This window comes from Canis lupus, chromosome 5 (assembly GCF_011100685.1).
Source record: "Canis lupus familiaris isolate Mischka breed German Shepherd chromosome 5, alternate assembly UU_Cfam_GSD_1.0, whole genome shotgun sequence".
Lineage (NCBI taxonomy): Eukaryota > Metazoa > Chordata > Mammalia > Carnivora > Canidae > Canis > Canis lupus.
The window spans coordinates 47,854,174-47,869,327 of record NC_049226.1 but is presented as its reverse complement, the minus strand read 5'-3'; the positions used below and the strand labels follow the sequence as shown (position 1 = coordinate 47,869,327).

At 36.1% G+C, this 15,154-nt stretch overlaps 1 protein-coding gene and 1 pseudogene across 9 annotated transcripts in view; one reads left to right on the top strand and one right to left on the bottom strand.

The window, feature by feature from the left end:
• The window catches only part of DOCK7 (dedicator of cytokinesis 7), a 219,131-nt gene that overhangs the window by 131,819 nt on the left and 72,158 nt on the right, over positions 1-15,154 (bottom strand). For all 9 annotated transcript variants that reach the window (XM_038537305.1, XM_038537306.1, XM_038537307.1 and 6 more), the window contains exons 13-14: positions 14,962-15,055; positions 14,118-14,280 (exon numbers count right to left, since the gene is read on the bottom strand). In XM_038537305.1, the coding sequence (XP_038393233.1) occupies positions 14,118-14,280; positions 14,962-15,055 (257 nt within the window). The remainder of the gene's footprint in view (positions 1-14,117; positions 14,281-14,961; positions 15,056-15,154) is intronic.
• On the top strand, positions 441-3,379 carry LOC102155317 (annotated as a pseudogene).

Sequence of the window (15,154 nt, the reverse complement as noted above, 5' to 3'; positions counted from 1 at the left end):
TCAAAAATATGGCATTAACCAGTATATTGAGTTCCTACTATTTGCCTGCTTTATAAAACCTATTTAGAGGGCAGCCCCGTTGGCGCAGCGGTTTAGCGCCGCCTGCAGCCCAGGGCGTGATCTGGAGACCCTGGATCGAGTCCTATGTCAGGCTCTCTGCATGGAGCCTGCTTCTCCCTCTGCCTTTGTCTCTGCCTCTCTCTCTCTCTGCATCTCTATGAATAAATAAATAAAATCTTTTAAAAAAAATTTAAAAAAATAAAAATAAAATAAAATATTTAAAAAAAACTATTTAGAATGTGTATTGCTATATATTTCACTTTCTACTATAGGATAATCAAATTTCCTTGTGATTTTTCTAATCACTAACAACTGTAGCACTGTGTTTATTATGTCCTGCAAAGTGATCATCCAACACTATTTTGAAAATTAAAAACAAAATGACCAACGGTTGGTCCTCTTATCAAAGTCCAAAGTTTTCTCATGGCAAATCAACTAGGACAAAATTACTCAATTGGTTTGAAATGTTGAGTTCAAGGTCATGAAAGGAGGATTAACATTTCCCACAGAATGTCTTTATAAAATCAGGTTTCAGAGATATTTTAGAAACTATAAAATCAAGGATGCTATCTCAAACATAAAAACTTTTTCTAAATTTATTTCTTTAACCCTGGGAACAACCATATGTCTAACAAAATGATTAGGTCTATCTGAAAGAGCAATAATCTACAACCTTAAAGAGGTAAGGCTGTAACTATTTATCTTCAAATATTGAGCAACTAAGCCTTAGTCCCACATCCCATATATGGGAATAGTGATAATCCTGCCAAATACATATCATAGAGTACTCAAGTAAGATAGGGCATTTGAATGATTTTCTGAACTATAAAATTCTAAGCAAGTGTATATATTTGCAAAAATTAGATCTTGGATATCACTCCACATTGCTTTAAGTAAGTAATCTGTACAAATTTTCCCTAACTGAAGATACTCTAATTCTCAGAATAAGAGAACAAAACTGCTCTCCTCATATTCTGCTATTGTTCCTGAAACTTGACTTCTTCCCTCAGAGTCTGAGATAACACTCCTCACATTGAAATGCAAGCACCTACCTAAAAACTCAGGAGTGTGGTTATGTTAAAATGTTAGCAAACAAAGTTCTCAACTCAAAAACTTTTGTAGTTAGGGGCACCTGGTGGCTCAGTCATTTAGGCATCTGCCTTTGGCCTCAGGTCATGATCCCATGGTCCTGGGATGGAGACCCACATTGAGCCTCACACATCAGGCTCTGTGCTCAACAGGGAGTCTGCTTCTCCCTTTCCCTCTGCCTGCCACTTCCCCTACTTGTGCTCTCTCTCTCTCTGTCAAATAAATAAATAAACTCTAAAAAAAAAAAAATGTTTGTCGTTAAAATATAACTAGGATCAATTAAGGTAGAATAAAAGCTACTATGATATATCTAGGGCAAAACTGGAATGGCAAAGTATACAGCAATAACTCCAGACATTCATGAAAACTAAAAATAAATACAAAAACTAATACTCTCTAAAGCAGGGGGCTATAAACTTGAAGGGGAAGAAAAATGCCCCTTAATTTTCACTAAAATTTTCACTTCCTTATATTTTGTTTTTTTTTTTTAAGATTTTGTTTATTTATTCATAGAGACACAGAGAGAGAGAGAGAGAGAGAGAGAGAGAGAGGCAGAGACACAGGCTCCATACAGGAAGCCTGACATGGGACTTGATCCCAGGTCTCCAGGATCACACCCCAGGCTGCAGGCAGCGCTAAACCGCTGTGCCACTGGGGCTGCCCACTTCCTTATATTTTGAATGTAGGAAACTAACCATAGCAGTATTAGTAATACAGGAGAATCTGTCATTAATAGAAATCATACATACTTTTGCATCACAACTATTGCAGATATCTCAGAATATTGTCACATGCTTCTTACTGCTTAGAAAATATGGCAACTTTTACACCTGTGGCTAGATATTATTTAATTCATTAATAAAGAAACATGTAACTTTAATATCTTGATAATTATAATTTAATATAATTGATTTCCTTTGTTAGCCTATGTATTTTATTTTATGCATGTAAAAACATTATTCCAAAAAAGAGAACATAGGATTCACAAGACTATAAGGGTACTATGACAAAAAAATTTTAAGAACCCCAATTCCAAAGCACGATCTACCATAATACGATAACCTCTTTCAAGAATCACGAATTATATGGGTCATAATATAAACAATATACATTTACTTTTGTCTGGCCAATTTGTTTCTAGAAACAAAAGTTCAGGGGAAAAATTCAATCAGCACATAATAAGCTTATTAAACTACTCAAAAGAAAAACATAGTGAAGGATTGACAGGTGAAATGATATAATTACTTGGCTTTGTTTTAAAGTACTACAGGAAAAAATAAATAAATAAATAAAGTACTACAGGAAAAAAAAAGGAACAGGTAATAGATGAAACAGTAGAGAGGGGCAACCGAGTTCTCTTTTCCATCTTGCAAGATAGCGGTGAGAAGAAAAAGGTGAGAAGCCGATACTAAGAAGAAACCTGAAGCCAAGAAGGTGATGCTGGTGGCAAGGCAAAGGGTAACCTCAAGGCTAAAACGCCAAAGAAGGGGAAGCCCCAAGGCAGCCAAAACCCTTCCTAGTCAAAGGAATTGGCAGATATTCCCAATGGGCTATGTATTCCAGGAAGGCCATGTACAAGAGGAAGTATTCAGCAGCTAAATCCAGGGTTGAAAAGAAAAAGAAGAAGGTTCTTGCTACTGCTATAAAACCAGTTGGTGATGACAAGAATGGTGGTACCTGAGTGGTTAAACTTTACAAAATGCCTAGGTATTATCCTACTGAAAATGAGCCTCAAAAGCTGTTGAGCCATGGCAAAAAGCTTTCAGTCAGCATGTGAGAAAGCTGCGAGCTAGCATCATTCCTGGGACCACTTTGATCATCCTCACTGGGTGCCACAGAGGCAAGAGGGTGGTTTTCCTGAAGCAACTGAGCAGTGGCTTGCTACTTGACTGGACCTCTGGCCCTCAACCAAGTTCCTCCGAGTAGAACACACCAGAAATTTGTCATTGCCACTTTTACCAAAATTGGTATCAGCAGTGTGAAAATCCCCAAACATCTCACTGACATTTATCTCAAGAAGCAGCAGCTGCATAAATGAAGACACCAGGAAGGGGAGATCTTTGACATAGAGAAGGAGAAATATGAGATTACAGAGCAGCGCAAGGTTGATCAGAAAGCTATGGGTTCGCAAATTTTGCCAAAACTCAAAGCTGTTCCTCAGCTTCAGGGCTACCTCTGCTCTGGGTTTTCTCTCACAAATGGAGTTTACCCTCACAAATTGGTGTTCTAAATTTCTTACAAAGAATCTAATTAAAAAAAAAAAAGAATCTAATTAAACTGATCCACTAAAAAAAAAAAAAAAAAATAGGGGCACCTGGCTGGCTCAGTTAGTGGAATATGCAACTCTTAAACTCGGTTATGAGTTCAAGTCCCACAATGGCATAGAAATTACTTAATAATAAAACAATTTACGTTAACTAACTAGAATTTTTTTTAAAAAACTTGAAAAGGAAAGAAAGAATGACAGTGGAGGATAAATGTACTGTTCTATCTACTTTTGTATATGTTTGTAATTTCCCATTATAAAAAGTTTAAGACTACATTTAGATTAGTAAACCTACAAGTTTACTAAGGATTATTAAGAGATGTGTGAGGCATAGTCCTAACTGCTAACCAAGGTCCAGATCAAAACAAATGTCATCTTTTCATTTTGTTTCTTAACTGTTACAGGTCTAAACCACTGCATTCATTCTTTGCTTAGTAACAGTATTTGCTAGATAATATCTTTCTAAAAATTGGAAGAAAAACAAAGATATGAAAGTTCAGGGGCACCTGGGTGGCTCAGTTGATGAACCGCCTGCCTTTGGCTCAGGTCACGATCCCAGAGTCCTGGACTCGAGCCCTGCATGGGATTCCTAGTTCAGCAGAGAGCCTGCTTCTCCCTCTCCCTCTGCCCCTCCCTGTGCTCGCTCTCTCTCATTCTCGCTCACAGTGTCTCTCTCAAATAAATAAAATCTTTAAAATTAAAAAAGAAAGTTCAGAGGTGGCTACAACTAAAGCTACTTTGGGAAAGAAGCCAGCTATAACAATCTCACTAAGAATAGCATGATGTGTGACATAGTTCTTAGAAACTAAACAGACAGCATTTACTCAATTAGATATACTTTGATCTTTATAACTCAAATGCAACAGTGAAGACAAGTACAAATGTGAGACATGAGTAATATTACACACAAACCAGTATCTAACTTTCAGATGGTTTCAGATACTCAATTAAAAAAAAAAATTCTTCCCCACTGGTATTATTTGGTTATCTTAATATAACAATTGCACTAGTTGGGTCGCTTTGATGCCTCAGCCGTTTAAGTGTCTGCCTTCGGCTCAGGTCATGATCCCAGGGTTCTGACACTGAGCCCCACATCAGGCTCCCTGCTCAGCAAGGAGCCTGTTATTCTCTCCCTCTGGCCCTGCTCAAGTTTTTTTTTTTTTTTTCCTCTCTCTCTCTGAAATAAATAAAATCTTAAAAAAAAAAAAAAAAAAGAATTACACTAGTATTTTTTCTATGATACTCTGATAGCATATGTACTTCCTTGATAAAGCAAGCATTTGATATAAATAATCTTCATTTGTTTGGCACAATAGGAAATGCATGACATTAGCTAGAAACTACATATATTTGTGTACCCTCATTCACCCCTATTCAGGATTTGAAACAACCAGGTTCCTCCTGAATTAACATACTACAAGAATAAGTGAAGAATCAATGGGGGGGGGGGGGGGACAGGGGGAGTTATTTAAATACAAAAATCTCTAATTTTAGGCACAGCTTAATAATAGATTTTTTAAAAAATATCTTTGAGAAATCACATTGTTGTGATTTCTCAAAGTGCTTCTTTAAAAGCCTATTTTTTAAATATAAAAAATAACAAATTAAGCTAAAATATATATATTTTTTACATGTATAGCCTTTTAGACAGCTTTTCCTACACTGTCTCATAATAATCATAAAAACTGGGAGGCAAAGGTGTTAGTAATAGGAAATGTCATTTTCAGAATATAGTTCTTTTTAACCTATTTTCTCATGTCAACCAAATGTTTGCTTCAATCAATCCATTCATCCTCCCTCTATTCAGGCAATAATATTTTAAAATCCTTTTTACACTATGAAATCCTTTAAAATACACTTAAGTTTTGTACTAAAAATAAATACAATGTGCAAAATTTTTCTTAAAACTTACATTAAAAATGCTTAAATTTCTGGGTTTTTTTTTTTTTCAGTTCCAAAGTGACTTCTCTGGAATGTCAGCTAATCATACTGGTTCTTTTTTTTTTTTTTTTAAGATTTTATTTATTTATTCATAGAGACACGAGAGAGAGAGGCAGAGACACAGGCAAAGGGACAAAGGGAGAAGCAGGCTCCATGCAGGGAGCCTAACGTGGGACTTGATCCCAGGTCTCCAGGATCACACCCTGGCTGCAGGCGGCACTAAACCGCTGAGCCCCCAGGGCTGCCCTCATACTGGTTCTATACAGGTTGCTACACAGTTAATGAGGTAATGGTGGTATATAAACTAAAAGGAGTCCTAGTGTCCACTTTATTATTTTTTTATTATTATTCACTGGGAAAATGTATATATAAATTTGTATAATGACACTAATGTGTATTACCTGAAATTACAGATTACCGCTACACATTCCTTAAAAGGTTAAAAAGAATTAAAACTGAGCCAGAAGAATATTGTGATCCAGCAACAATTTAGTCAGCAAATATAAATGGAAACTTATGCAAATATTTTATCATATCTGCCTGTTAGCTGATATCTGATCATGCTTCATACAATCTCCTTTTGTCATTCTAAAATTATTTGTTTACTAAATTTTCTAGATATGATAAAGGCTTTTTTTTAAATAAACTATAAATTCCCAAAAATATTAGCTGTCCATGAGATTAAAATTCTTTAACATTATTAAGGAGAATAATAAATCCATGTGATTTATTGTTCAGGTTGCATGGGCATTGAAGGTTCAAATAATAATACAAAGCGAGCTACCACTAACTTTGATAACTTCCCTTTTAAAATCATTCTCTGGGATCCCTGGGTGGCGCAGCGGTTTGGCGCCTGCCTTTGGCCCAGGGCGCGATCCTGGAGACCTAGGATCGAATCCCACATCAGGCTCCCGGTGCATGGAGCCTGCTTCTCCCTCTGCCTGTGTCTCTGCCTCTCTCTCTCTCTCTGTGACTATCATAAAAAAAAAAAAAAAAAAAAAAAAAAAATCATTCTCTTATCTAATTGTACCCCCAAAAGCCCAGAATCCTTATGCTTTAAGGATTATGCTCCTTAAGCATAAGGTAACCTAATAAAGCCAATGATAATAATGACTCAGCTTCTATTGAACATTTAATATGTATCAGGCACTTTACAAAAAGCTTTATACGTATTATCTTTTTTCATCCTCACAAATCTCTAAGACATAGGAACTTTTATTATCCCCATGTAAAAAGAGGAAAAAACCAGTCAATCTCCAGTTTTAGATAATTCCTAAAAATAAAATATGGTTGCAAAATATGGTGACATACCCAATTTTTCATAAAATATGCATAGAGTAATACCATTTCAAGTAATACAAAAACTATTCTTTATTTTCATAACCCAGAGATTGGTTTTTTTAAAAAAAGCATACAATCACCTTTATAATCTTTCTTATTTAAAATGAAAGAAACTGTTTTGTCAAACAAGTAACAGGAAAAAAAACCAACAAAGTATAGAAATCATAATTCTACTTCTATATTCTTCTTGTACCTAACTACTTTACTTCTATGAAGACACCCTTACAGTAGAAAATTATTAATCTCTTTCTTAAAATAGTGTATCCTTCTTTTTTTTTTTTAATTTTTATTTATTTATGATAGTCACAGAGAGAGAGAGAGGCAGAGACATAGGCAGAGGGAGAAGCAGGCTCCATGCACCGGGAGCCCGACGTGGGATTCGATCCCCGGTCTCCAGGATCGTGTCCTGGGCCAAAGGCAGGCGCCAAACCGCTGCGCCACCCAGGGATCCCTAGTGTATCCTTCTTGATTCAAAAGCTTTCCCCTATTACTAACAGAGCACTATTTACATTTCTTTGCTGTAAGAAACTTAGCCAACTTGACATCCTATGTTACAATTTATCAATGTCTGTTAAAGAATTAAAGCATTTTACATAAGATTCTTAAAGGAAGTACATAAGATAAAAAAAAGATTATATAAAATTCGAACCTGAAACCAATTGTTTTGATGAAAAAATATTAGAACCTAAAGTAGTATTTGTTTTCTTTTTTTTTTTTAATTTTTTTTTAGTATTTGTTTTCAATAAACATTTAATAGGAATAAACCTAATCTTAGTGATAGTTTAGCTGGTTCTACTATTCTCTGAGAATAAACAGCTCACTCATTAGAGAAGAACAGTTCTTTATACAGTCATTGAATCATTTTTTGCCTACAATGCTACTTACACTAATAACACTCGGGATGAGTATCGACTCCTTAAATAAGAGAGTATTTAGATAACCCTCCCGCTGACCTCATGGATCAATGTATTAACAAGACTAACCATGATGGATGGACTGCTCCAGTCCCTTGCCCTGCATAAATATGGGGGTCAGAGGGCCCCCCAAACTGGCCCAGACACTTGGGGGGATGTAGTGGCCTGTGTGGCCTCAGCCTTGTCCCCACCCACTGCCAAGTACAATGACCCCTTCCTCTGAAACATCAGTGTTCGCCTCCTCCCTGTCCCCAGCATGTGACTGGTCACTCCTGGGGGAGAAGCTCCCCACCCACAAGCTCTGCAATGTGCCCCTCATCCTGTGCGCAGGGTGGGGGTGGCCCACCCCTGCCCTGGCCCCCACCCTGCCCCTGCTTTTGTTTGTGCTTTTGAAGAGTGTTAAATTATGGAAACCCCTCGGGGCCCTCCCTGTCCCCCAGGACCTCTTATTACCTCTTATTTATACTAAAGTTCCCTGTTTAAAAAAAACAAGGATAAATAATGAGGTATATTTTGAGGCAAATAAAAAGGTAAATAAAGGGACACCTGGGTGGCTCAGTGGTTGAGTGTCTACCTTTGGCTCAGGGCATGACCCCAGAGTCCCAGTATCGAGTCCCACATCGGGCTTCCGACAGAGCCTGTTTCTTCCTCTGCCTATGTCTCTGCTTCTCTCTTTCTCTCTCTCTCTCTCTCTCTCTCTCTCTCGAAGAAAGAAAGAAAGAAAGAAAGAAAGAAAGAAAGAAAGAAAGAAAGAAAGAAAGAAAGAAAGAAAGAAAGAAAATCTTTAGGAAAAAAAAGTAAATAAAGGTGTTCTGCCTGCTTTAATTATCTAGCAATAAGAAATTTTAACGTTATTCATATTGTCAAAAACTATAAATGCCAGATATACTATTATCTCAAAGGATAAAGAACACAGAAAATAAAATAAGACCTTGGTCAAATCCAGATAAGTTTACCCCTTATTTATTTGTAACAAATAAAAGATAAATAAATGACAATACTGTCAGAATTATATAATTTATAAGATTCCTCTGACACTGAATAAATTGATTTAAATGAAATACTATAAAGCACTAAATAAATGTTATCATATCAGCACATCACATGAAAGTTCAGAACACCAAGCATTAAGAAAATAACTCAAAAAAGCCTTCAAAGGAAAAGATACCAACAAAGCATTAGCAATCTGAAATACATTGGACCACTTGGGGCATGTGGGTGGCTCAGTCAGTTAAGTGGTCAGCTCAGGTCATGATCTTAAGGTCCTGGGATCAAGCCCCATGTCGGGCTCCCTGATCAATGGAGAGTCTGCTTCTCCCTCTCTCTCTGCCCTTTACTCCCACTCATGCTTGCTCATTCTTTTTCTCCCTCAAGTAAATAAAATCTTTTAAAAAAGAAAAAAGTATATTGGACAACTCAAAAACATCACTTAAAGCAAGAAGATAGTTATGTCATGTTTTCAAAATCCTGACAGAAAATAATTTATAACTTAGAATATTGTATCCAGCAAAATTACTAATTCTGGAGTAAAGGTTAAAATAAACATTGTCAGACATGAAAGTATCAGAAAATGTACTCTCATACACCCTATTTCAGGAAGATACTGAAAGCTGTCAATAAAACAAGTAAAACAATAAAAATATATAGGAAATAAGGACCCCTTGGCAAAAGAAATGCAAAGAGAATTTCCAGGATTATGGTAAAGAGGCTCCAAGACAACAACTTTACAGTAAACTTAGTAAGCCTAGGAATCTCCCTCTGCCACACTTACAATTTAGTTGCAAGGGAAACTAAGGAAGTTGCAAGGCAGGAAATGACTATCTGATGCATTTCACTGCATGATGAATTTTAGGGATAACACACAGAAAGGCAGGGAAACTAAATAATATAACTACTTCAGGAAAACTCAGTGTTATATAAATCAAATGCAGAAATAAAATCCTAGTAATCTACATGGCTCCACTGCAAAAATAGTTACATAAGAATCACAAACAGTAAAAAAAAAAAGAAAAATTAACACGATTTAATGAAAAACTGGGATATAAACATATGGAAGAGATGACAATCATATGGTTTTTTTTTTTTTGGATTTATGCAAGTCATGTATTTTTAGGAAAGAAATAAAGAGTTAAACTGTCATCTTCTAGAACAGTAAATAAATATTTAAAATGGAATAAGGATCAAGAAATAGTAGCATGAGTATGTTATTTAGAATAAATAACATAAAGGAATAAAATACCAAAAGAGGGAGCAAAAAGAATTACCAGTGATTGCTGAAAATTAGACATCAAGGCAGGGATGGGAAGGCTGATAGGAATAAGATGAAGGACCTCTGTTTTTAATATTAAGCCGATGGTACTTATGTGAACTTTAATTATATTCATATAATTCTTTTTAAAAACATATATATGTAAATAACAAATATAAGTAGGAAAATGAAAAGACCACTCAAATCCCCCGATTTCTATTTTCTCTATCTCTGAAATAATCCAAGCAGAGGCAAGACAGATAAACACAAGTTAGGGATGCTCTAGATGAGATTTCTATACTAGATAATACTACAGTTCATAACCACAAAAAGGTTTCATACAAATATTGGATTATATAATCCCTTCTTTATTCCATGTGCTTGTAAGTACTTAAACATATAATTTATAGAATAATTTCATAATACCTTTTTTCCTTTTAAATACATATTTTCTTTAGCTTAACTTCCAGAAATTCTGCTCACTCTAAGTGTCAAATATATGCAGTGTCTTATGCTCTATACCCTCACAAGGCAAGCAGGTATGCTTATTACCTCACATTTTATTAATAAGAAAACTATCCAATAAACTAAGTAACTCATCCCAGGTCACCAGAGCATAGTAGCGTCAGAAATCACACCCCTATCTCTGTGACTCTAAATCCTACTCTCCTACCATTATACAGTTCTGTATTTCTCAAATCAATGAATAAATGTTTATTGTGGGCATTCTGTGTGCTAGCACACTATTCTAGATGCTGAAAATAAAGCAATAAAGGAAACGGACCAGTCCCTGCCCTTTACAGTAATTACATTCTAATGAAAAAAAAATCTGATCATGTAACTACATAATGTAATGCTAGATAATGATAATATAAAGAAAGGTGAAGAAGTGGAGGAAAGTAGCAATGGATCTTTTTACCCAGGGTAATGAGAGTGAACCTCTCTAGGCAGTGATCTAAGCGGATGCATGTCTAAATAAGGAACCAAACCACACAAAGATCTGGGGGAAAACAGGCAAAGAGAGGAACAAATGGAAAAGCTTTAGGGAGAATGGAATTTTGTTTGTTCAAGGATGAGTAAAAAGGTCACTGAGGCTAAAGTAAAATAAGCCAAGCAAGGTAGGATATGAAATTAGAGAAAGGCAGGGCCAGATCATGTAGAGTCTAATAGATTATTATTTTTTTTTTTTAATTTTTTTATTTATTTATGATAGTTACAGAGAGAGAGAGGCAGAGACACAGGCAGAGGGAGAAGCAGGCTCCATGCACCGGGAGCCCGACGTGGGACTCGATCCCGGGTCTCCAGGATCGCGCCCTGGGCCAAAGGCAGGCGCCAAACCGCTGCGCCACCCAGGGATCCCGATTATTATTTTAAAAAGCATTTTTTTTCTCCTTATGATGAAAGCCACTGAAGGATTTTAGATGGAAGAATGAATAATCTGATTAAGAACATTTGAAAATCTCTCTGGCGATAATGCCGAGTATTGCTTTAGGCAGAGTTAAAGGAAGATGATCAACTTAAAAAGGTAGAGAAAAATCTGAGATCAGAAGCTGTTCAATATGCCAACCTCTAGCCCCACGCAGCAACTAAACATTTGAAATGTGGCTCATCTGAGATTGAGATATGATTTAAGCAAAAAATACATACCCCATGTTGAAGATTTTTTGGAGGAAAGAAAAACAGTAAAATATCTCAACAGTTTTTATAGTTATTACATGTTGAAATGATAATATTTCATATATAATGTTAAATAACATAATTAAAATTAAATTCACTTGTTTCCTTTTATTTTTTTAGTGTCAGAACTATAAAATTTTAAATTCCAAATGTAGTTCCCATTATATTTCTATTTGACAGTGCTGATCTAGATACTGGCTTGCCTAGAGTTTTAAAAGCGGAGAAGGTAAGGGATGCCTGGGTGGCTCAGTTGGTTAAAGATGTGACTGCAGCTTAGGTCATGATCTCAAAGTCATGGGACTAAGTCTCACTTGGAGCCCCTAGTCAAGCCCCTCACTGAGCCCTGCATCAAACTCCACATGGAGTCCCATTTTGAGCTCTGCACTCAGTGGGGCGTCTACTTCTTATTCTCTCCCTCTGGTCCTCTCCTTGCTGGTGTGCACATGCTCACTCTCTCTCTGAAATAAATAAATAAAACCCTAAAAAAAAGTGGAGAAGGTAAGAATTATGGGATTTGGGACACATTTGAAAAGCAGAGCCTATAAACTTTTATGGAGTAAGAAAATGAGAGAAATCATTTTGATTCCAAAATTTCTTGCAAGACATGTCTCTAAAGGCAAGGGAAACAAAAGCAATAATGAAATATTAGGATTTCATCAAGATAAAAAGCTACACAGCAAAGGAAACAATCAACAAAACTAAACGGTGAACTACAGAATGGGAGAAGAGATCTCCAAATAACATGTCACGAAAAGGGCTATTATCCAAGATCTATAAAGACCTCATCACACTCAATACCCAAAAACCAAACAATCCAGTCAAGAAATGGGCAGAAGACATGAACAGACATTTCTCCAAAAAATACCTACACATGGCCAAATAAGTACATGAAAAAATGTTCCACATCACTTGCCATCAGGGAAATACAAATCAAAACCACAATGAGATACCACCTCACACCAGTGAGAATGGTGAAAATTAACAAGACAGGAAACAACAAATGTTGGCGAGGATGTGGAAGAACTCTCTTGCAATGTTGGTGGGAATGCAAGCTGGTGCAGCCACTCTGGAAAACAGTACGAAGGTTCTTCAAGAAGTTAAAAATAGAGCAACCGTACAACCCAGCAGTTATACAACTGGGAATTTACCCTAAAGATACAGATGTAGTGAAATGACAGGACACCTGCACCCCAATGTTCATAGCAGCAATGTCCACATAGCCAAATTGTGGAAGGAACCATGATGTCCTTCAGCAGATAAATGGATGAATAAGATATGGTCCATATATAAAATGGAGTATTACTCAGCCATCAGAAAGGATGAATACCTACCATTTACATTGACATGGATGGAACTGGAGGGTATTATGCTGAGTGAGATAAGTCAATTGGAGAAAGACAATTAACATATGGTTTCACTCATATGTGGAATGTAAGAAATAGTGAAAGGGACAATAAAGGAAAGGAGGAAAACTGAGTGGGGAAAAATTAGAGAAAAGACAAACCATGAAAGACTGCTAACTCTGGGAAACAAACAAAGGTTTGCAGAAGGGGCGGGATAGGGTAACTGGATGATGGGCATTAAGGAGCTCACACAATGAGATGAGCACTGGATGCTACACTATATGTTGGCAAATTGAATTTAAATTAAAAAAAAAAGAGAGAGAAATCACTTAGATTCCAATTTTTTTGGCCTGAGAAACTGAGTAGCTTGATGGTAAAATATGCTAGGATGGGGAAGTCTGGGCTAGAATGTTAGGCTGGGGAAATCTGAGATGCCTTACTGTCTATCCCAATGTCGAGTCATGGGCTAAGCATTCACAAATAACGGTGCTTCATTTATAAGGAGTATAAATAAATGAACCCTTAGAGTTATGGAGTGCTCAGCCTAGAAAGCCTATCTAATAACCTGGTGTCAAGTATTCTGAGTAGTGGATCAATAAACATTGTTAATTAGTTGTTGGACCAAAGTGCAGCCACATAAATTTGGTTCCACTGGAATGCTAGATTCTGCTAATAAGAACATCTGAGGAAATAACAGTAATAGGAGTTCAAATGTTTTAATCTCACAGCCCACAATTCCAGGCTAGCTCCACCACAGTGAAGGATACTTGACTTCTCCATCCCTTTATTCACTTTTAAAATGAAAGTAATATCTACTTCAAGCTATGAGTAATAAATAAGATAATGTATGTAAAGTAATTAACATTTGACCTGGCAAGTAGTACAAGTTTAATACATTATAGCTGTTACTAAAAATCATACAGTAAAAAATGGAATAAGTAACAAAGCTAGGAAAGATTTTTATAAAGTTTCATTCTAGTTCTACTTTAATAATAGAATGTATAGTATCTAGGGGCACGTGGGTGGTTCAGTGGTTGAGTGTCTGCCTTTGGCTCAAGCTCATGATGCCAGGGTCCTGGGATTGAGTCCCGCACTGGGCTCCCTGAAGGGAGCCTGGTTCTCCTTCTGCCTGTGTCTCTGCGTCTCTCTCTCTCTCATGAATAAATAAATAAAATCTTAAAAAAAAAAAGAATATATAGTATCCAATTTCAGAAACCTCCAAAATTAAAATGTGTTACCTGTAAGTAGTGTTTGGAACATAGACATCCCTGGCAGGAAACTCCAAAATTTCTCTGGTAGGTCTGACTCTACTGTCTGGATAAAGCTTCACTTGAAGCAGCTCTGGAGTTAGGCAATAATGGGGATTTTCAGGTGCAGGAGAAATATCTATCTTCAGCTGAGCTGCATATAAAAATATATTATAAAAACAATGTAAATATAAAAACTTCATGTAAAAATGTTCTTGGAAGGATTTAGATCCTATTTTTGCAAGAAGTCTGGAAAGAACTCAAAATTACTATCATCTCAGACCTTTAAATTATTTCATCCTACCAAGTCTCATATCAACTACTGATACTGACATAAAGTACATGTAAAATCATAAATGCCTACTGAATGAATCGGAAGAAGCAAAAGCAAACAACAACAACAACAACAAAACAAACCAGATAAAGGGACCTAGCATAAAAAGCCAACATTTTGAAAGTTAAGTGATTCAAACTTTTTCACTCTGGAACACAAAACAAAACAGTGTGACTCTGGAATGATTTGCTCTGATTATAATATGAATCTGTTTCTGAAATATTTACCATTCTATGTACATTTTCTTTCCCCTAGAAAATGATTTTTAGCCATGATATTATGCATCATTCTCATTTCGGTACTCAAATAATCAAAAGTATGGAATCTTGCATATAAACTGTTAAGACCATGAAAGTAGAATAATAAGATGAAGGAGACAAGGACTGTGCAAAGAAGACATCTGGGTCAGATAAGTGAAAAAAGGATTACATAATTACCAACAATATGACATATTAGTGATGATAAGGGTTGTAATGATGTCTACTCAAAATTTGAAAATACCTGTAATAGGTCTTAGTCGCCGTAGAACAGAAGATGGCCTTCTCATATCAGCAAGAAATTTGTACAGATCTTCATCACTTAGGCGGTCTCCTTCCTAAGGAAAAAGTATTCAACAAAACAAATATAGTAGATTGAAAATAAGTGTATATTGCCTATTAATATTCCTACTCTCTTCTGTGAGTTTAGTCAGAAT